General features: G+C 26.8%; 2 protein-coding genes and 1 pseudogene across 2 annotated transcripts; all 3 read left to right on the top strand.

Annotated features, from left to right (window-relative positions):
- The first annotated feature begins 427 nt into the window (after nucleotides 1-427).
- LOC140662961 (facilitated trehalose transporter Tret1-like) lies at nucleotides 428-7,329 on the top strand. The gene is made up of 4 exons (XM_072886748.1): nucleotides 428-606; nucleotides 3,119-3,390; nucleotides 4,981-5,405; nucleotides 5,790-7,329. Exons 1-4 carry the CDS (start codon nucleotides 576-578, stop codon nucleotides 6,409-6,411), a joined length of 1,350 nt encoding a protein of 449 aa, XP_072742849.1. The 5' UTR covers nucleotides 428-575; the 3' UTR covers nucleotides 6,412-7,329.
- A 5,789-nt stretch (nucleotides 7,330-13,118) lies between these two features.
- On the top strand, nucleotides 13,119-14,287 carry LOC140663011 (solute carrier family 2, facilitated glucose transporter member 8-like; annotated as a pseudogene).
- Nucleotides 14,288-16,663: 2,376 nt separating this feature from the next.
- LOC140676088 (facilitated trehalose transporter Tret1-like) lies at nucleotides 16,664-22,023 on the top strand. The gene is made up of 4 exons (XM_072910764.1): nucleotides 16,664-16,704; nucleotides 18,511-18,782; nucleotides 20,374-20,798; nucleotides 21,179-22,023. Exons 1-4 carry the CDS (start codon nucleotides 16,674-16,676, stop codon nucleotides 21,801-21,803), a joined length of 1,353 nt encoding a protein of 450 aa, XP_072766865.1. The 5' UTR covers nucleotides 16,664-16,673; the 3' UTR covers nucleotides 21,804-22,023.
- The last annotated feature ends 168 nt before the right edge of the window (nucleotides 22,024-22,191 follow it).

Below are 22,191 nucleotides of genomic sequence, written 5' to 3'. Positions count from 1 at the left end.
ATGATATATAATTTTGCTCTTAAAATACATATATTTGCACACTCATAATGAATCAAACGAATGATCATATATAACTATTACAAATGCACCTTTATGGACAAACTCGCTCTGGATATGTACGTATGTATGTACGTGTGACTAATCTGAATCTTAAAAGAGAAAAATTGTATTTTTCGGGTATGAGATTTCGAGTTCTCAAGATTGACTGCACCAATCATTTTCAGATTGGTCGCAATCGAAAGCTTGAGTTGACATTATATAAGAAAAATGCTGTTAGATTTTTGAATACGACTTTAGTTCGTGAAAATCTTAATCTCGAAACTTACATTACATAAAAATTCCGGATAAGTTATACGGCAGCGACGTGACGATGTCCATGAAGTTGTTCCTTTATTTTATGAATTTTTTTTTAACTTGACGTCGCGCCGCTACCGCGAACGCTTGATGTGTTGGCAAAATGTGTAAAGTTGATCTGATAGCATTATCTGAAACATTTTTATTTCAACAAAATTTAGTCAGTTTGTTTTTACAAATTCATTTAACGTTTGCATGTGAAACTGATCATATTATAAAAGATGAAGAAAATATATCTTGCTGCTGCAGCAGGTATGTTCTTTGGAATAATTAGACAAATATATAAACTTTATATATAAATATAAACTTTTGGATGTAACCGACTTGATTCTTATTATTAATATATAATTAAACTTTAAATAAGTTAAAAATTTTTTTTTTTAGAAACACAGTATTATTTAAATTTTCTTTATATTTAATTTGTAAAATGTTTTTTATATTTTTTTATCTTCCATTTTTTGGAGCGTACTACTTCTTTTTTAGTGTTATTAATCTCTTTAACTTTATATACTCTTTCTCCGTATACTCAATAGTGTTAATTGTTTATGATACATAAAACAATTATATTTGTATTGCCTTTTATATTGTCTCAATTTTATCTTAATTTTAAATGTAAAATATATTTAGAAGTATGAAAATATAATCCCTTTCTAAAAAGTGTGAAACCTCGAACTCGAATACATCGAAGTATTGAAGCCTCTTTTCCACGATGTTAATTGGATATCTCGTTCGTGTGCGCTACGACTTGTGTCATTCGTGTCGCTTGCGGCTGTCAACTTATGCGAATTTTGACAGTTTGTCTAATTACAATAGTTTATGGGTAAATATGTATTATAACGGCAACCTCTCCGTTTGTCTTTTAACTGTTATATTTTGTTTATTTTGGCCTTTAAATAAGATTCTGAGAAGGAAAATCGTCACTCATATTTCGTTTATTTTTAATTAATTTTTAAAATTTCTCGATATCGGTAAATAAGAAAATGATAAAAAAATGATAATTTATGAATATTATCCATATTTTTCTTAAAGTAGAGAATATTTTATAACATAAAATCATAACTAAATCTAAGATAAGTTTAAGAAAGGTCGTTAACTTGAAACACGCGTTTTGATGTACATCGAATATTAGTGTGATAATGAATTGATTCGATATACACGCAACATTTACACCGGTTATTTGATGATGGAATTTATAGATACAAATCCATGAAAGTAAATTTCAATTACACCCACATCCTATCGTGGACTCCCAAATTGAAAAACGAACAATGGACCATAATACTCGGAAATTATTGGTGAGCATACCACACCCAACGAAAATAAAGCAAATACGTTACCTGTTCCTTAGTAGATTTGAACTGTTAGATTAAAACACGAATATGCACCGTCCAAAATTTACTTTAGTTCATAAGAGAAATCTTCTTTCATTTCGATTTATTTTGTAACTGTTTAGCGCTGAAGATGGCTTGAAGACAAGCCGAAACGTACGTACTGCAATTTATGTCAATTAAGGTTAACTTTCTCATATTATATGTATAAAACATATGATGTTTTCTTTGTATTATTAAATACAATGATCATGTTTCCTTCAAGTTATATTTTTATCCTTTAGTTTAACAAAGACACCAGCTCTCTATTGCCTACGATTATCAATTTTGAATAAAATCGTAATATAAAAATAACGTAAAGTTATTAATATTTTTCCATGATCACTTAACAAATATTCTCTGTTTTAAGAAAAAGTAACCGCAGTATTTTATATGTGTCAAAATTCAAAATCCAATCATTTATTTGAAGTAAAGTGCAATTGAAGATTGCCGCAAGAATACTGCGCATGCGCATTAATATAAAATAAATAATATTGATAAATTATCATTTTTTTATTATTTCCTTATTTACCAATATCAAGAAATTTTAAAAATTAATTAAAAATAAACGGAATATGAGCGACGATTTTCCTTCTCAGAATCTTATTTAGAGACCAAAATAAACAAAATATAAAAGTTACAAGAAAAACGGAGAGGTTGCCGTTACAATACATATTTATCAAAATAAAGAGGAGAAAAAGAGAGATAAATAAAGAAAGGTATCATAAATGTATATTATATATGATGTACCTATATAACACGAATGAAGCAAATCACAGTGCATAACAAAAACAGTTAATTAACATTGAGAAAAAGAAGATTAACGCTTTAATTATATTCGTGTTTGAAGTTTTATGCTATTTTCTATAAAAAGAAAAATTAGATTAGAAATTATTAGGTTAATAATAATTTATAATATATTATATGACATATATATATAAATATATATATATATATATAAACATATGTATAATATGTATATATATATTAGAAAGTTACATTATATATGTATATAGAAATTTAGCAAAATCTAGGATAAATCTAACATAAAAATTTAAAACAACGATAATACGTGTGTGTGCATACATATATATATATATGTGTGTATATATATATATATATATATATTTATATATATATATATATATATATATATATATATATATATATATATACACATATATATATGTATGTACACACACACACACACACACACACACACACACACACACGCACACATATATATATATATTATGAACAAAATGTGTATACCGTTTATTTATATGTAAAATTTAAATATATGTATAAAGAATATTTTATATTCTATTTATTCTATTCATAAAATTAGTATTATCAATGACTCAATTCCCTTCGAAACGTATTATTTTATCTGAAAGGAAACTTGGGCATACTGTCAATCGGTCAATTTGTGGGTTGGACCTCACCATCCTTGCCTACATTGATGCAAAATAATGATGCAAAATATTCTATTCATTTGAATGAGTACGAGGCCTCTTGGGTGGCGTCTTTGATTCCGCTTGGTGGAGCTATAGGTGCTATTATTTGTGGATTTTTGCTGAATGTCATTGGCAGAAAAAATACCATGTTATTTACGGCCGTGCCTTCGATAATTAGCTGGTTGATGATAGCTTTCGCAACATCACCGTGGGTAATTTAATGATTTCTATATTTAAAAGATATATGAGAAAAAAATATTTTCTTAAAAATATGTATATAATATCATTTCGAAAGTAAGAATTAAGATTTTAGAGATTTCATTTTTATTAATTATTTTGATTCCTTTTATTTAAAATTTGAAAAACATACTTAGTTTGTATACTTTATCAATCTAATTTACTTTTCCTTGACAGATGGTCTACATACGACGCTACTTCTAATTTAAATTTCATTTTACTATAGTGTACAATCAAGCTCAAATTCCGATAATCTTAAATATATAAGATTTATTTTATCTATAAAAGATAATCCTCCCTTCTCTTTTAGAATTGAAATTTTATTTGATAAGTTATCAAAGCACACGTGATTTGCACATGATTTAATGATCAGATTAAAATAAAAATTACCATGCAATTGTTATGCAGAAATATTTTCAAAGTATTATGAAACAATTATTATCTGATGACTTTTAAAATGATATTTTTCGAGAGGACTTATTTTTACAGATTTCTGGAATTTAAGTAATTAAAAATACATAAAATTTTAAACACATTTTAAAACAATTCAAATTATATTATATATTATATAATATATGACTTAAAGATTTTTGACGTCAACAATTTAACAGCTTTGATTCTTATTGCTCATGGCTGTTATTTACTTTTGTTCATAAACCGTATTTTCGATGTTTTAAATTTTTATGTTAGATTTTGCTAAATTTCTATATACATATATAATGTAACTTTCTAATATAAATACATATTATACATATGTTTATAAGTATTGTGATTCTAACATTTTAACATATATTAGATTTATTATTTAATATATATATTATTTCAATATGTATTAGATTTCTAATATTATATCAATACTAGAAATCACAGTAAAAGTAACAACAGTAACTAATTGATTCATAGTATAGTGTAAATTCTTTTAAAATTTATTGCTACATGTAAATCTGTTTATTGTTTCTTATTTTTTTAGATATATATAATCTATATCAGAGTTTATCCAACAAATAAATGAACAATAAAAAAACATATTTTTTTAAAAATTCCAACAGTATATTATTGATTTTATAGAAATAAATAACATAGAGATAAATATACATATTCTTTTATTAAATATACTAACATTTCTTATCAACTATAGTGCTTATCAACGCTTGAAACATAACGAATAATTCATTTATTATTAAATATGCCGCTCTTACATTTCCTATCCTGTTGTATATTTCTATTGTGAGACTTTCAGAAAATTAGTCGATTATCAAATATGTGAAATATACACAATTGCATAAAACAAATAATATTTAAAATTGTTACTCAATATTATACTTTTTATCCAAATCAAATCATTTAAATTCATTATCTAAAACTTAGATTAAAATTAATTTGTAAATTAAACTAAAAAAATATATACAATTTTTTAATATATCTCAAAATAAATCTAATCATAAACATTTCATGCTACTATTTCTCTCAAATGAGTAAATACGTTTCCTCAAGTTCGAAAAATAAACAGTCCCAAGTAAATTTGACATATTTAATTTTTCTATCTCTTTTTTTGTTATACATAGGAGCTATATGTATCAAGATTCATAGCCGGATTGAGTACAGGCATTGGTTATTCAGCCACACCTATATATTTGGGTGAAATTTCACCAGCAAACATTCGTGGTAATTTGACATCCATGTTAACAGTGGCTGCGAAACTTGGCACTTTAATAGAATACGTGATAGGCCCGTTTTTATCGGTGCAAAACCTCGCTCTCATATCTTTGATCGGTCCATGTTTATTTGTGATTGCGTTCATCTGGCTACCAGAGTCTCCATATCATTTCTTGCGCCAAAACGACAAGAAAAGAGCAATAAATTCGCTTATTCAATTGAGAGGCAAAGAAGATGTAGACGAAGAAATAGACAATATCGAACGGTCCATAAAAGCTGATTTGGTTAACGAAACTGGTTTTCGAGAACTTTTATTTGTGCCGGGAAATCGCAGGTGAGATGTCAAATTTCGAGATATTAATGTGTATACAAATATTTGCTATGAATTCGATAAAAACATTGCTAAGAATTCGATAAAAATAAATAAAAAATTTGTGTGAAAATAATATTTCTATTATGTGTCAAGCTCTAAATAAATATAAGCATTAAAAAATTTTGCTAACTCTAATTATATATACATATACATATATATATATATATATTTTTTGTTTCTTTTAATTATAAATAATAATTTTATCTAGTTATATTTTAACTAAATAATAATCAAAATTATTTTGTATTAAACTTATTTGTACATGATCTTATAATATACGATATTAATATAAAAAATATCTATTTTGTTAATAAACGTGTTTAATTAATAAATTTTATCTTGCAGGGCCTTAATAATATTAATATGTTTAGGTGGAATTCAACAAATGAGTGGTGCTCAGGTGGTTATACAGTATACTCAAATAATTCTGGACCATGCAAACAGTAATCTGGAAGGCAAATACGTAACTATGATATTGGGCGTTGTGCAAGTGACTTTCACGATCATCTGTATGTTTCTTAGCGATTACAGCGGTAGGAAGTCACTGTTAGTGATCTCGGCCATAGGTTCAGCGCTTTCAACCGCTATAATCGCGACGTATTTCAATCTTCAATACAATAATATAGATACCAGTAATATAACTTGGTTACCTGCTGTTGGTGCGATTATGTACTTAGTCATGCATTGTTTGGGTTTGGCCTCGATAGTCTTCACAGTAGCTAGCGAATTGTTTCCCACAAGTATAAAAGCTCTCGGCAACACGACTTTTTACGTAATAGCCCATTTATGGAGCTTTATTTCATTAAAATTGTACCTGATAGCTGGAAATAATTGTACACACGTATCGTTCTGGATATTCACTGCTTGTAGTCTCGCTGGTTCTTTCTTCATACTTTTCTACGTTCCTGAAACCAAAGGTAAAACTTTGGAACAGATACAACATGAGTTGCACAGCTCGTCGAAGTAATGATAATCGAGAATGTGATAGTTATATACTGGTCTTTTTTTGACGAGTTCGTGAATTATTTACGATCAAAAGAACGTTATTTTCAAAGTTGGTTTCGCAGTTACATCTGCAATAATTTTGCTTAAAATGATCTGTATTATAGTATAGGTTGTAGGAGACTAATCTTCTACTACTTCCGTTTTAGAACTACAAAATAAATATAAATGTTTCTTGTCGTAAAAGTAATATATAGTTATTATAATTAAGAAGGCACCCTCAGTTGCGGGTCAAAAAAAAACCTTTTTCTTGAAAATTTTTTTTATCGAAACTATTGTGTCACTTATTCTAAAACTTCTACACGGTATTAAGCAACATTAAAACTATATTTTAACATTTTTTTGTGGAAAAATGTCCCATAGTGTTCAAGTAACGAGCAATCAGAATATTCAATAAACTCTTTTTTTTATAGACATTAATAGAACGATTTTTTTGGGGGTCAAAAAAATATTCGTTTGAATTTTGATTTTGAATCTTCGCCATTTTGTGAAAAATATGAATATTTTAAAAAAGCTTTGATTAAGCACTAGATAAACTAATGTACTAACTAAATTTCTTTGGGTTGTTCATATCAGATAACCCTACTCGAAGTTGGAGTGGTCACCGCAAACGAACTTTTTTTTAGAAGTACCTCTCGGAGGTTGATCGTTACTATGGGACATTCTTCCACAAAAAAATTCTGAAATATATTTTTAATGTTGCTTGATACCATGTAGAAGTTTTAGAATAAGTGACACAATTGTTTCAACGGAAAAAATTGTCAAAAAAAATTTCTTTTCCTACCCGCAACTGCGGGTGATCCCTTAATGTATAAAATTAGTAGATATTCTTAAGTTAATGTTTATGTTAAAGAATACTGAAATAATTAATATATATTATACATGCAGAATAATCATGTTACATATTTATTATTCTGTACATATATATATATATATATATATATATATATATATCAATTATCAAATAATGTTAAATGCATTAAGTGTAATGTTTAAAATATTATTCGAAATTTTGCTCAAAAATTAACGTTATATTAATTATAATAAAATTATCATTAACAAAATTTGTATTTCTTAAGAATATATAAATATATATATTATTGCATCTGCGAAACGAGATATCGAAACGTGCACGACACAATGTTCGGCTTACACTTTCACACTCGCACTTGCAAATGAAAATACCTTTTCAATTAACAAGGAAAACTTTAATTATAAACACGAACACAGAAACTATGCAGAATTATCAGTAATCTTATGTATAATATGGCGATCGTTCAGTTTGACAGCTGTCACAAACCTTTTAAAATATTCGTCGTTTGACAACCGATTGTCTGATTAACGGACATTTTAAGAGATTTGTGACAGTTGTTAAGCTGAACGTTCGCAATATTATATATAACAAGATTATTTATACATATTTCTGTATAGTTTCTGTGTTTATAATTAAAGTTCTTCTTGTTAATTAAAAGAGTATTTTCATTTGCGAGTGCGAGTGTAAAAGTGTGAGCCGAACAGTCGTGTTGTGCGCGTTTCGATATCTCGTTCCGAGAATGTAACAATATGTACATACAATATGAACATCCTGATACACATATCATTACAATGTGGAAAATACTTTATCATTTATATTGCGGTTATTATTTTGAATATATAAACAAATGTATATTATATAAATAAAAAAAAATATATATATATATATATATATATATATATATATATATATATAATTAGAAATATATATAGTACACATTTTAATACATACAATAAAATTATAATATACTTATAAAAATTTTATGTAACTTTATTTTTCCAGAAGAAAACGTTAAAGCTACTGTGTTGAATTTATTATGGAAAGACTTGATTTAATAGTAAATTTAATTTTACAGGGATTTCGATAACAATGATTATATATGATTGTACAGATTGAGATATGAGATGAGATCGTGGTGCAATATGTACGAAATGACAATCAATTACGCAAATGGTGATCTGATAAGCAAGTAATTTTTAAAATAATACGTACTATCGTCTATATGTTTTTGTTATTGATCATGGGGTAAAAAGTTGGTGATAATCTTAATTGATTCGTCGTGTTTGATTAGCACATGGTCAAGGCATGTTCAATTGTACAACACAATCACTTCGATACCATCATTTAATATCGTATATTTTTTCGTAAAATTATTTAATACATTTATATCTTAAATAATAATATTTCGGAAATTATATATAGTTTGTAACTAAAATAAGAATCAATTTAATCTATCAATATATCCATTAATATTTCTTTTTCCCTGCTTCTCAGGAGCTGTGAGTATGTCGAGATTCATGGCCAAATTATATAACTGGCATTAAAAGACATCGTTTATTTGATCACATATATTTGGATGAAATTTCACCAGCAGATATACTTTTATTATTTTGTTGTTAATTATATGTTGTTGTTATTTATTCTTATAGTTTATATTTTTTGTTTGATTTACTTTTCATATCATTTATTTTATAATAAATATATAGTACAATATAATATTAATATCCAGTCGATATGTGTTGTCCCTCGCTTCGCACGAAAAGTCGTAAACCCATGTGGAACTGTATAATTACAGACCTTGTTACGCATTCGAAGCACAGGTTGTTTATTAAAAAATTATATGACAGAAGAAATCAAAACAGAAAGCAAAGAACATATTGCCCTGTGCTTCGAATGCGTATACATGCGGACACATATACCCATGCATATCTGAAATATATGAAATATTGAAACCTCTGTGATATCGTGCAATGATAATTAACAAATGCGTTTATTGTAAAATTATTATACATTGTAAAATGTTACTTCACTTTCAAGAAGAACGAAAAATTGCATCACATTTTTCAAACTTTTTTTGTTATTAACTTTTTAATAAACAACGAGCGACGGCTAAAACCTTTTGAATGTTCTCAGGGTCATGGCATATGTCAAGGTCAAGGTCATCGGGACTGGGTCCCCTATTCGGCATTTTTATCTTTTTGGTATACATAAAAAAAGCCGTAAGATATAAAACGTAACAATTTCAAGTATACGGAATTTTCAGCTCTGCTTACGTTTCAAAATGACTGTTTAAGACCTCGACCGTGATTAGCAGATTACAATAATGACGTGTATCGTTTATAAAACAATTAAAATGATCCAGTCGAAATCTAAAACAATGTATGTACAGATCGTTGTATCTGCCAAAATGGCGAGTCACTTGTTAAAGTTTTACACAAAAACAAATTGTAATCAAATTTTAAAATATTTTATTTTTAACTACAATATGAAAATATGGTCGCACTTTATAAAATGCCTAGATATTTTATAAAAAGACAGACTTTGTAATCTGTTTATAACAGAAATATTTTTTTATTTGAATATTATTTAAATGTGTATTAAATCAGCACATTTGTGTCCTTGCGTCTTTTCGTCATTTGTAAGCAATCAGTCTAAAGGCCTGGGCACATAAAAAAACTTAAGCAGTAAGATTTAAGACGTAAACAAATCGACTAATCACGGTCGAGATCTTAAGCAGTCATTTTGAAACGTAAGCAAAGCTGAAAATTCCGTATGCTTGAAATTGTTACGTCTTAAGTTTTTTTATTTGATTTATTACTTATTCATTATAGATATTATGGAATAAAAGTAATTATTTAATAAGCACTGATGGTAAATATCTGGAAAAGGTCACACCTCGCCGATAATGTTGACCTTAATATATGTTATAGAGAGGAAAGTACTGATTAACTTTTCCTAATAACTTAATTGGCGGTCTCGTTTGGTTTCTGAGATATGCGACTTTGAAATATTATAATTTTCCTACATACATGTGCAATAGTACTAATAATTTTCATTTTTATTCGCATGGAATAATATAAATATGAGCGAGGGAATATTTTCATAACACACACACCGCATGTACGTTGCAAGACAAAGCAAAGTTTACATGGGTTTGCAACTTCCACGCAAAGCGAGGTGGACGAGATGGGTGCGGGAGAGGGGCCCAAGGCCCCCCTTGCACCGCCCTCCCCCCCCACCGTGTGTGTGTGTATGTTATGAAAATATTCCCTCGCTCATATTTATATTATTCTATGCGAATAAAAATGAAAATTATTAGTACTATTGCACATGTATGTAGAAAAATTATTATTATAATTATTATAATTTTTGAAATATTTTTCAAAGTCGCATATATTAGAAACCAAACGAGACCGCCGCAAAATTCAAAGCATGCGTTACTTAGGGGTGTACCCTCTACAACATATGTCAAGGTCATTGGAATCGGGGGTGGCTCCCTATAAGTAAACATTTACCGCTAAATATCTCGGAAAGTATAAGAGACCGCCATTTAAGTTATTAGGAATAGTTGATCAGTACTTTCTTCTCTATAACATATATCAATGTCAAACATCATCGACGAGGTGTGATCTTTTCTAGATATTTACCGCACTGATAATTATGGCCAATATTGAACGAAAATGGAAAATTAATATATTATTATATATAAAGTATATAAAAATTATGCTATAGTTATATATTAATTTCATCCTAAAAATAAGAAAAAAATCATATTCGGTGTACATATAAGTCCACTTAAATTTCGGAATATAATCCGGGACGATTATGACTTTTTTTTCCTTCATTTTCATCAAAGTTTTAATTTTCCCCTTCTTTGCATTCTTTGCATGAAAGAAATGCTTATAAATTTCTACTATAATAGTATCTCATCATTTTCATCAACTACTTCATTCATTAAAATAGACAAATACCTTTTAAAACTCATATTTAATCTGTATGTCTCTTCGATTAACGTTAAAATAAGAAAATATTTAATTATTTGTAAATAGTTTTGAATTCGCTCGTACAGAAAAGAACTCGTATGTTTTAGCCTGCTAGTGTGGTACATATTACCAGAATAAGTTCCGCCTCTACCAATAGCAACCTTGATACAAGTACCAAACGATCGTTAAAAATCTCCTAATAAGAACATGTTTTATACAAAGGTTGACGAATTTTATTCAGATACTTATTATTTTTGGAAATTTTATTTGTTACTTTTTATATAACTTTAATCATAATAAATATGTCTATATAAAAAGGAAAATTTTCTCATTTAAAAATACACATAATTAAATATTTATTAATTTTCTATAAAGAAGTGGCTATTATTCTACATAAATATAAAACGATTGAAATAAATCAGACAAAATTTAAAATAATATACAAATACATAGTTGCATTTGATAATGTGGCTTGTTGGCGTTTTATAAAAAGACTAAAATTTTTAATCAAATTGTAAAATATTTCATTTTTAATTATAATTTGAGAATGTGGCTGCACTTTTTAAAATGCCTCGATGTTTTATAAAAAGATGGATTTGGTAATCTGGCTACAAGATATACATATCTGCAGTAATTTGATACAACATTATCTTAATGCATACAGGGAGGCTCAAAAGTTTGGAGACGGTCGAATATCTCGAAAATAAAGCATTTTAGAGAAAAATGTTTTAACCAAGGTGTACCTTGAGTAATGCTAATCCCGACGGTACTGTAATTTTCAAGTCTTATGACTCGAAAAGTACTTAATGAAAAAATATTTTATTATAATGTTTTGGAAACGTCTAGATGTCAGCTATAAGAATATGTAATAAAAAGCAGGAGCTCCCATTTAAGAAAATAAACTTGAATTTGGTAACGTCACCCATGGTCAAACTTATACGTTCACTGAATGCGTCTTTTAAGCCTTATAACTTTTGTCTGAGACATTTTTCTAAAATCCTTTATTTTCAAGATATTCGATCGTTTCTAAACTTTTCGGCCTCCTTGTATCTGTGTGTTGCTTTATTATTATCTAAGTATCTTAAATGCATTGTAAATTGACGAAGTATTCAAGCATCTTGTTTCGTTTGTGTTCAGTTAATCTCTTTATCTTTTCATTTTTTTCTTTACGTTGTTTTATTATTACCTAGATATCATTTAAATGTATGTTAATTGACACAATATTCAAGTATTTTTTGGCGTTAGTTAATCTCTCCATCTTTCTATTTTTTCTTTATTTTACAGGAACTATACATATCAAGATTTATATCTGGTTTGGTTACAGGTATTGCTTATTTCGCCACGCCGATGTACTTGGGTGAAATTTCACCAGCAGACATCAGCGGTAATTTGACAGCCATGTTAACAGTCGCTACAAAAATTGGCATGTTAATGACATGCGTGATAGGCCCATTTTTATCGATACAAAATCTCGCTTTCGTGTCTTTGATTGCACCGTGTCTATTTACGATTACTTTTATCTGACTACCGGAATCTTCGTACTATTTGATGCGTCGCAAAGCGAAGCAGAAAACAATAAACTCTCTCGTTTAATTGAGAGGCAAAGCAGACGTTTACAATGAAGCAGATCATATTGAGCTGTGCATAAAAACCAATTTAGCTAAAATTGATTTTCGAGAACTCTTATTTGTGCAGAAAAATCGCAGGTGAGATTCAAATGTATATTTATTGTCACACACGATATCATTAATGAATTAATAAAAAATTTTAGAAAATATTTTTTTCTATTATAGTTACCTATGAATGAATTAAGTTTACAAGTAAGATAAAATTTACGTACAAATCTCCTTATTCTTTTGTCCATATAGAAAAAAATCCTATTTTTATATAATAGTTTTCAAAAATATTTTCCATTCGATTGATCTCGTAATAATTTGAAATTATTACAATGACAACATTAAAGCTACTATATTATTTCGATCAAATATGTTTGATAAACTTGATTTTACAGGCCCTAATAACATTATTCTGCGTGAACACAATTCAACAAATGAGCTGTTCTCAACCAGTGTACCAGTATGCTCAAATCATCTTTGATCAGGCGAATAGCAATCTGGAGAGCAAGTACTTGACCATGATATTGGGCGCCGTACAACTGATATTTTCTATCATCTGTATGTTTATTAATGATCACAGCGGTAGAAGGTCACTGCTGATAATTTCCTGCATTGGCTCAGCATGCTTGACCGCAATGATCGCGACATATTTCAATCTGCAATACAATCATAAGAATACCGACGACCTGGTTTGGTTGCCCGTCATAGGTGTGATCATGTATGTAATAATGTATGCCTTAGGCCTATCCTCACTACCGGTAACTTTGCTCAGTGAACTATTTCCCACTAATATGAAGGCTCTCGGAAGCACGGTTATTTTAGTACAAACTTTTTTGATGGGTTTCGTCGTAACAACATTATATGTATATGATAATTGCCGATATTACTGAAATACACGTGCCGTTCTGGATATTCACCGCGTGCCTGAAACCAAAGGCAAAACGTTAGAACAGATACAAGAGAAAACTGTAAAGCTTATTGAAGTACCCGAGAAAGAATGAACTTACGTGATTATATATGACCATATATAATTAAATCCAAAATTTGGCGCGGTCTGATCTGACCATTTATAATAATATCCGGAAGTCATAAATTATTTTTATATAATTATATTTGACTATGTTTATAAATAATCAGATCTAATCAAATATGATCATATAAAGTATGACCATCTTATATGATTTATATATAAGCATATATAAGTTATATATCGTGCTAAATTTCAGATATTATTATATAAAATTACAGATAAAATTATATAATTTACATAAGTTTTCAGATCTTTTCAAATATAATTATATATATTTACATATGACTATAGCATACGTGTCACTCATGTTTTCTTGGATAGTGAGAATCGAAAATTGAATCCCGGGAAAAAAAGTTGGCCATATATGGATTTTGTCAATATCTGATCATGTCTTACCAAGTATAGTCATATATAATATTATATGATAATTAAATAAAATCATATGATATCATATATGATCTTATTTAATTATCATATTATCACATATAACTATATTTGGCAAGATATTCTCAGATATTGACAAAATCCATATATAGCCAATTTTATATGGACTTTTTATTCCCGGGATATTTGACATTTTTTATCTTTTTTTGAATAATATTCTTAAATTGTCTATCAAAGAAAGTACTTTTCAAGATTAGAACTTATATCAAGTTCAACATGCTAATTACGTTTAAAAAGATAAATTATAAATAGGGTACATGGGTGTAGCCATTTCCTCTTCTATAGAGAAATATTTTAAAAAAAGTAAAGATATGTACTTGATTCATGTAATTAAATCTACAAAATTTAACGAATAAGCTAGAGTTGAGTATATGTTTTGTATATAATTAAAAACTAACTGCAAAGAATGTCCCAATGTTTCATAAAAATAAATAAAAACATTAGGAATTTTTGGATCTCACAATTTATTTTTATTTATTTAAAAATTTTTTTACTTTACTTTTTCTCTGTATGAATTTTTTCTATTTTTTCATATTTTATTTTGTTAATTTAATTTTTTTAATGTTTATTATATTTGTATCTACTGATCTTTTCTGGAAGGAATTTGCTGAAAATCTGCGAAAACTGACTTTAATATATTAATAAACTGGCTTTAATATAAGTATTATATTATTAATTCTTATATAAAGATAAATAAAAAAATTATTTGAAATAAAAATAATAATAATAAATTTTTATATTACTTAATAAATTTGACCTCCCCTTGAATGAAATTCAGGCTACGCTCATAGTACGTATACACACGGCCAATTGAAAAGATATGAATAATACTTTATACGAATGCTTTTACAATTGGATATATATTTGTATAATATAATAACTAGGTTTATATTTTTTATAAGACTCAGCTTTTTTAACCTTAGCTGACATTCAAAAATTAATTGTGGATTTTATAATAGCGACAATTAATTCTGACTCAAGTTTTTTCACTTCAGATATTTATAGAGTCGATACATTTCAATATTTCTTATATAAATTTTGGATTTTATTGTTTGGAATACATGTCTTTAACACGAATCATCTGTGATATTATATCATACTATAAAGAACAATCTAGATTTATCATTTTTATCGTTAAATATTATATGTATTTGTAATCTTATTAATTTCATATTTTAGTAGTATTTTTTATCTTGCTTTACACGTCATGTTTTAAAATACTGTTATAATTTATTACCAAATCTCTTTTTTGATATTCTTTCTACAAACTCGTTTTTAAGCGTTTATTTATAGTGGCATAATATTTATAATACTCTATGTCTTTGTTAATGGCAAAAATCATTTTATTTAATTAAAGAATCTATTTATTATCTATTTTAATCTATCTATTTGTTAAATAATATTTGAATAATATCTATATTCATTTTAGCATTCTACATAAATATTGTAGCGTTCTAAAATCATAAAAATTAAAAAAATTAATTTATATATTAATTATGTTTTAATTATGATATAAGTATATTTCAGCGTTTGGAGTACATGTATATAATTACATGTATAGTACTCAGTTTCTTCGTAAATATTACTGACACAATTTTATACTGTTAAACTGACAGTGTCAATTTTATTTTATTTTGGTGTCAAATAAAATAACAAAAAATACTCGATATGTGTTAAATTTTACTTATAATATAACTACTACTTTTATTAAATACTTTTATTAAATTTATAAAATACTATAACATTAATAAGTACAGTACAAAAATCTGTTAATTATATAAGACAAACAAAATTTTACTGCATCTGATTATGCTCTTTTTATTATATTATTAAAAAGAATTTGTCTCACAATGAGTTTCTTCTCTATTATTAAGAATAATTTATTAATACGTAAATCAAAGAATAATAACAAATTAACAATAACAAAATATCAAAGCAAATAATGTAATTGGTTCGTATGTATAATGTTTTATAAAAATTTATTTTAATTAATATAGAAAATTACATTAATTTGAATTATAATATATAAATATTATTTAACTATAAATATTATTATATATTATAAGATATCTGATGTATTTTGAACAATCATTTACAATCATTCATACAACACTTATTCGCACGAGAGATATTTAATCTCTTTCATATTAAGATAACGTAAAAGTCATTCAGATCTGTTGCTTTTGATAATAACAAACACATATCAAAATTTTACATTATATAAAACTGATATAATGCTCTTATCTAATTTGCTTTTATTTAGACATAATAATATTTCTTCAACTGTTACCATACAATAATCATTTAATGTTTCTACACGGAAACGATTGTACTGTCAAAATGAAGATAGTATATCTTGCTGCTATAACAGGTATGTATACCTATATCAAAATAATTAAATACATAAATACATATTTTTCGATTAAATTATTGCTTATTATTAATCTATAATTATACCGGGTGTCCTAGTAAAGGTGGGCAATCTCTCGTGGACATGTAGAGAGAGAGAGAGAGAGAGAGCAGGTGAAAATAACCTCATAAGTTCCTATAAAATTTTTTTCTAAAATGCATTTCTACCGAGATATTTGTTTTCAAAATTTAAATTTGGGAATCATTATTTTTTAAATAACTTTTATATTACTTTGTAGATCTTAATAATGTATAAGAATTTTTTTTTTATTATTATATAAAGATCTTTAAAATAATGTGATAGATTTTTGATATTATCTTAGAGAACCAGAATCGGATCACGTGTAAGTCTTTTAACTTACAAAACTTTAAAATCGGCGGGCATTTTTTATTTTTGAATTATGTTTTTATATTCTTTACATCTTTCTATAAGAAAAAGATATTGTTTTATTTCGTTAAAACTGTTTTCAAGACAAACGCATTTAATCAATAGAAAGTAAACCTTTAGTCGTACTAATTGAATAATGATTTTCAAAATGATACAAAATTACATATTACAAATGAGTTACAAAAAAATTACATATAAAATAAAATAAAATTATAAATAAAGTAAAATTAAATTAAAAATACTGCGAATATAAGACTCTTAATGTTTACAAAGAAGCTAGAACTTGGTGAATAAAATATAAGGTAAGAAGGGGTTTATAAAATTCTCAAAAATCTTGGTAAAATATACCAAGAAAAATATGTGCCCTGTGCACTTATCAATTTCTCAGAAAAAATTATTTTAAAGACTAAAGGTTTACTTTCTATTGATTAAATGCGTTTTTCATGAAAACAGTTAGTTTTAACATAACAAAAGAATATCTCTTTTTTAGAAAAAGATGTGAAGAATCTAAAAACATAATTTAAAAATAAAAAAATCCACCGGCTTTAAAGTTTTGTAAGTTAAAAGACTTACAAGTAATCTGATTCTGGTTCCCCGAGATAATATAAAAAATCTATCACACTATTGTAAAGGGCTTTACTTAATAATAAAAAATTCTTATACATTATTAAGATTTACCACAAACAATATAAAAGTTATTTAAAAAAAATGATTCTCAAATTTAAACTTTAGAGACAAATATCTCGGTAGAAATGCATTTTAGAAAAAAATTTTATAGGAATTTATGGGGTTATTTTTACCTTCTCTCTCTACATGTTCATGAAAGATTGCCCACCAGGATATTCTGAATATACAATTTATAGTAGACTAAATTACTTTTTCTCTTTACATTTACTTAATGTACTAAATTCCTATTTTTATTTAACATTTAAAAAAAATATTTTTATAATTTTGTGTAACAAAGATTACAATCACTTAATACAGCTTATTATACATTTAAGTTGCTATAATTTTAACTGCTTACAATATTCAAATATTTATCAATATCCAACTTTAATTATGTTACATATTAAATTAATTTGTTTTCCTAGACGTCTATGTAAAAAAAATATATTAAAATAAAAAAAAAGAAAAAAAGAATTTTATAAAAAAATGAAATAAATGAAATTTATTGTTTATTTATGTATGTATAAATAACACACATATATAAAATATTATGTATAATTAAAATTATACATCAATAAAATGTGTATACTGTTTATTTATATGTAAAATTTAAAAATATGTATAAAGAAGATTTTATATTCAATTTATTCTATTCATAAAATAAGCATTATTAATGACTCAATTCCCTTTGAAACATATTATTGTACCTGGAAGGAAACGTGGGCATGCTGTCAATCGGTCAATTTGTGGGTTGGACCTCACCATCCTTGTCTAAATTGATGCAAAATAATAATGCTAAATATTCTATTCATTTGAATGCGGACGAGGCCTCTTGGGTGGCATCTGTGATTATGCTTGGTGCAGCTATAGGTGCTATTATTTCTGGATTTTTGCTGAATGTCATTGGTAGAAAAAATACCATGTTATTTACGGCCGTGCCTTCGATAATCAGCTGGTTGATGATAGCTTTCGCAACATCACCGTGGGTAATTTAATGATTTCTATATTTAAAAGATATATGAGAAAAAAATATTTTCTTAAAAATATGTATATAATATCATTTCGAAAGTAAGAATTAAGATTTTAGAGATTTCATTTTTATTAATCATTTTGATTCCTTTTATTTAAAATTTGAAAAACATACTTAGTTTGTATACTTTATTAATCTAATTTACTTTTCCTTGACAGATGGTCTACATACGACGCTACTTCTAATTTAAATTTCATTTTACTATAGTGTACAATCAAGCTCAAATTCCGATAATCTTAAATATATAAGATTTATTTTATCTATAAAAGATAATCCTCCCTTCTCTTTTAGAATTGAAATTTTATTTGATAAGTTATCAAAGCACACGTGATTTGCACATGATTTAATGATCAGATTAAAATAAAAATTACCATGCAATTATTATGCAGAAATATTTTCAAAGTATTATGAAACAATTATTATCTGATGACTTTTAAAATGATATTTTTCGAGAGGACTTATTTTTACAGATTTCTGGAATTTAAGTAATTAAAAATACATAAAATTTTAAACACATTTTAAAACAATTCAAATTATATTATATATTATATAATATATGACTTAAAGATTTTTGACGTCAACAATTTAACAGCTTTAATTCTTATTGCTCATGGCTGTTATTTACTTTTGTTCATAAACCGTATTATCGTTGTTTTAAATTTTTATGTTAGATTTTGCTAAATTTCTATATGTATATGTAATGCAACTTTATAATATATATACATATTATACATATGTTTATAAGTATTGTGATTCTAACATTTTAACATATATTAGATTTATTATTTAATATATATATTATTTCAATATGTATTAGATTTCTAATATTATATCTATATTAGAAATCACAGTAAAAGTAACAACAGTAACTAATTGATTCATAGTATAGTGTAAATTCTTTTAAAATTTATTGCTACATGTATCTCTGTTTATTGTTTCTTATTTTTTTAGATATATATAATCTATATCAGAGTTTATCCAACAAATAAATAAACGATAAAAAAACATATTTTTTTTAAAATTCCAACAGTATATTATTGATTTTATAGAAATAAATAACATAGAGATAAATATACATATTCTTTTATTAAATATACTAACATTTCTTATCAACTATAGTGCTTATCAACGCTTGAAACATAACGAATAATTCATTTATTATTAAATATGCCGCTCTTACATTTCCTATTCTGTTGTATATTTCTATTGTGAGACTTTCAGAAAATTAGTCGATTATCAAATATGTGAAATATACACAATTGCATAAAACAAATAATATTTAAAAATTGTTACTCAATATTATACTTTTTATCCAAATCAAATCATTTAAATTCATTATCTAAAACTTAGATTAAAATTAATTTGTAAATTAAACTAAAAAAATATATACAATTTTTTAATATATCTCAAAATAAATCTAATCATAAACATTTCATGCTACTATTTCTCTCAAATGAGTAAATACGTTTCCTCAAGTTCGAAAAATAAACAGTCCCAAGTAAATTTGACATATTTAAGTTTTCTATCTCTTTTTTTGTTATACATAGGAGCTATATGTATCAAGATTCATAGCCGGATTGAGTACAGGCATTGGTTATTCAGCCACACCTATATATTTGGGTGAAATTTCACCAGCAAACATTCGTGGTAATTTGACATCCATGTTAACAGTGGCTGCAAAACTTGGCACTTTAATAGAATACGTGATAGGCCCGTTTTTATCGGTGCAAAACCTCGCTCTCATATCTTTGATCGGTCCGTGTTTATTTGTGATTGCGTTCATCTGGCTACCAGAGTCTCCATATCATTTCTTGCGCCAAAACGACAAGAAAAGAGCAATAAATTCGCTTATTCAATTGAGAGGCAAAGAAGATGTAGACGAAGAAATAGACAATATCGAACGGTCCATAAAAGCTGATTTGGTTAACGAAACTGGTTTTCGAGAACTTTTATTTGTGCCGGGAAATCGCAGGTGAGATGTCAAATTTCGAGATATTAATGTGTATACAAATATTTGCTATGAATTCGATAAAAACATTGCTAAGAATTCGATAAAAATAAATAAAAAATTTGTGTGAAAATAATATTTCTATTATGTGTCAAGCTCTAAATAAATATAAGCATTAAAAAATTTTGCTAACTCTAATTATATATACATATACATATATATATATATTTTTTGTTTCTTTCAATTATAAATAATAATTTTATCTAGTTATATTTTAACTAAATAATAATCAATATTATTTTGTATTAAACTTATTTGTACATGATCTTATAATATACGATATTAATATAAAAAATATCTATTTTGTTAATAAACGTGTTTAATTAATAAATTTTATCTTGCAGGGCCTTAATAATATTAATATGTTTAGGTGGAATTCAACAAATGAGTGGTGCTCAGGTGGTTATACAGTATACTCAAATAATTCTGGACCATGCAAACAGTAATCTGGAAGGCAAATACGTAACTATGATATTGGGCGTTGTGCAAGTGACTTTCACGATCATCTGTATGTTTGTTAGCGATTACAGCGGTAGGAAGTCACTGTTAGTGATTTCGGCCATTGGTGCAGCGCTCTCAACCGCTATAGTCGCGACGTATTTCAATCTTCAATACAATAATATAAATACCAGTAATATAACTTGGTTGCCTGCCGTTGGTGCAATTATGTACGTAGTCATGTATTGTTCAGGTTTAGCCCCGGTAGTCTTTACAGTAGCTAGCGAATTGTTTCCCACAAATATAAAAGCTCTCGGCAGCACGACTGTTTTAGTAATAATCCATTTATGGGCCTTTACTCTATTAAAATTCTACCTGATCGTAGCCGGTAATAATAGTATACACGTACCGTTTTGGATATTCACTGCTTGTAGTCTCGCCGGTTCTTTATTCATACTTTTCTACGTTCCTGAAACCAAAGGTAAAACTTTGGAACAGATACAAAATGAGTTGCACAGCTCGTCAAAGTAATAATAATCGGGAATAGGATAATTATATATTGGTCCTCTGTTTCGACGAGTTCGTGAATTATTTACGATCAAAGAGACGTTATTTTCGAAGTTGGTTTTGCAGTTACATCTGCAATAATTTTGCTTAAAATGATCCGTTTTGTAGTAGGTTGTAGTAGACTCATCTTCTACTACTTCCGTTTTAGAACTACAAAGTAAATATGAATGTTTCTTGTCGTAAAAGTGATATATAGTAATTATAATTAAAGAGGCACTCGCAGTTGCGGGTCAAAAAAAAGCATTTTTTTGAGAAATTTTTTCTATCGAAACTATTGTGTCACTTATTCTAAAACTTTTACACGGTATTAAACAACCTTAAAACTATATTTCAACATTTTTTTGTGAAAGAA

This window comes from Anoplolepis gracilipes, chromosome 2 (assembly GCF_047496725.1).
Source record: "Anoplolepis gracilipes chromosome 2, ASM4749672v1, whole genome shotgun sequence".
Taxonomy (NCBI): Eukaryota; Metazoa; Arthropoda; class Insecta; order Hymenoptera; family Formicidae; genus Anoplolepis; species Anoplolepis gracilipes.
The sequence above is the reverse complement of the archived record's forward strand: the minus strand, read 5'-3'. Positions and strand labels throughout refer to the sequence as shown.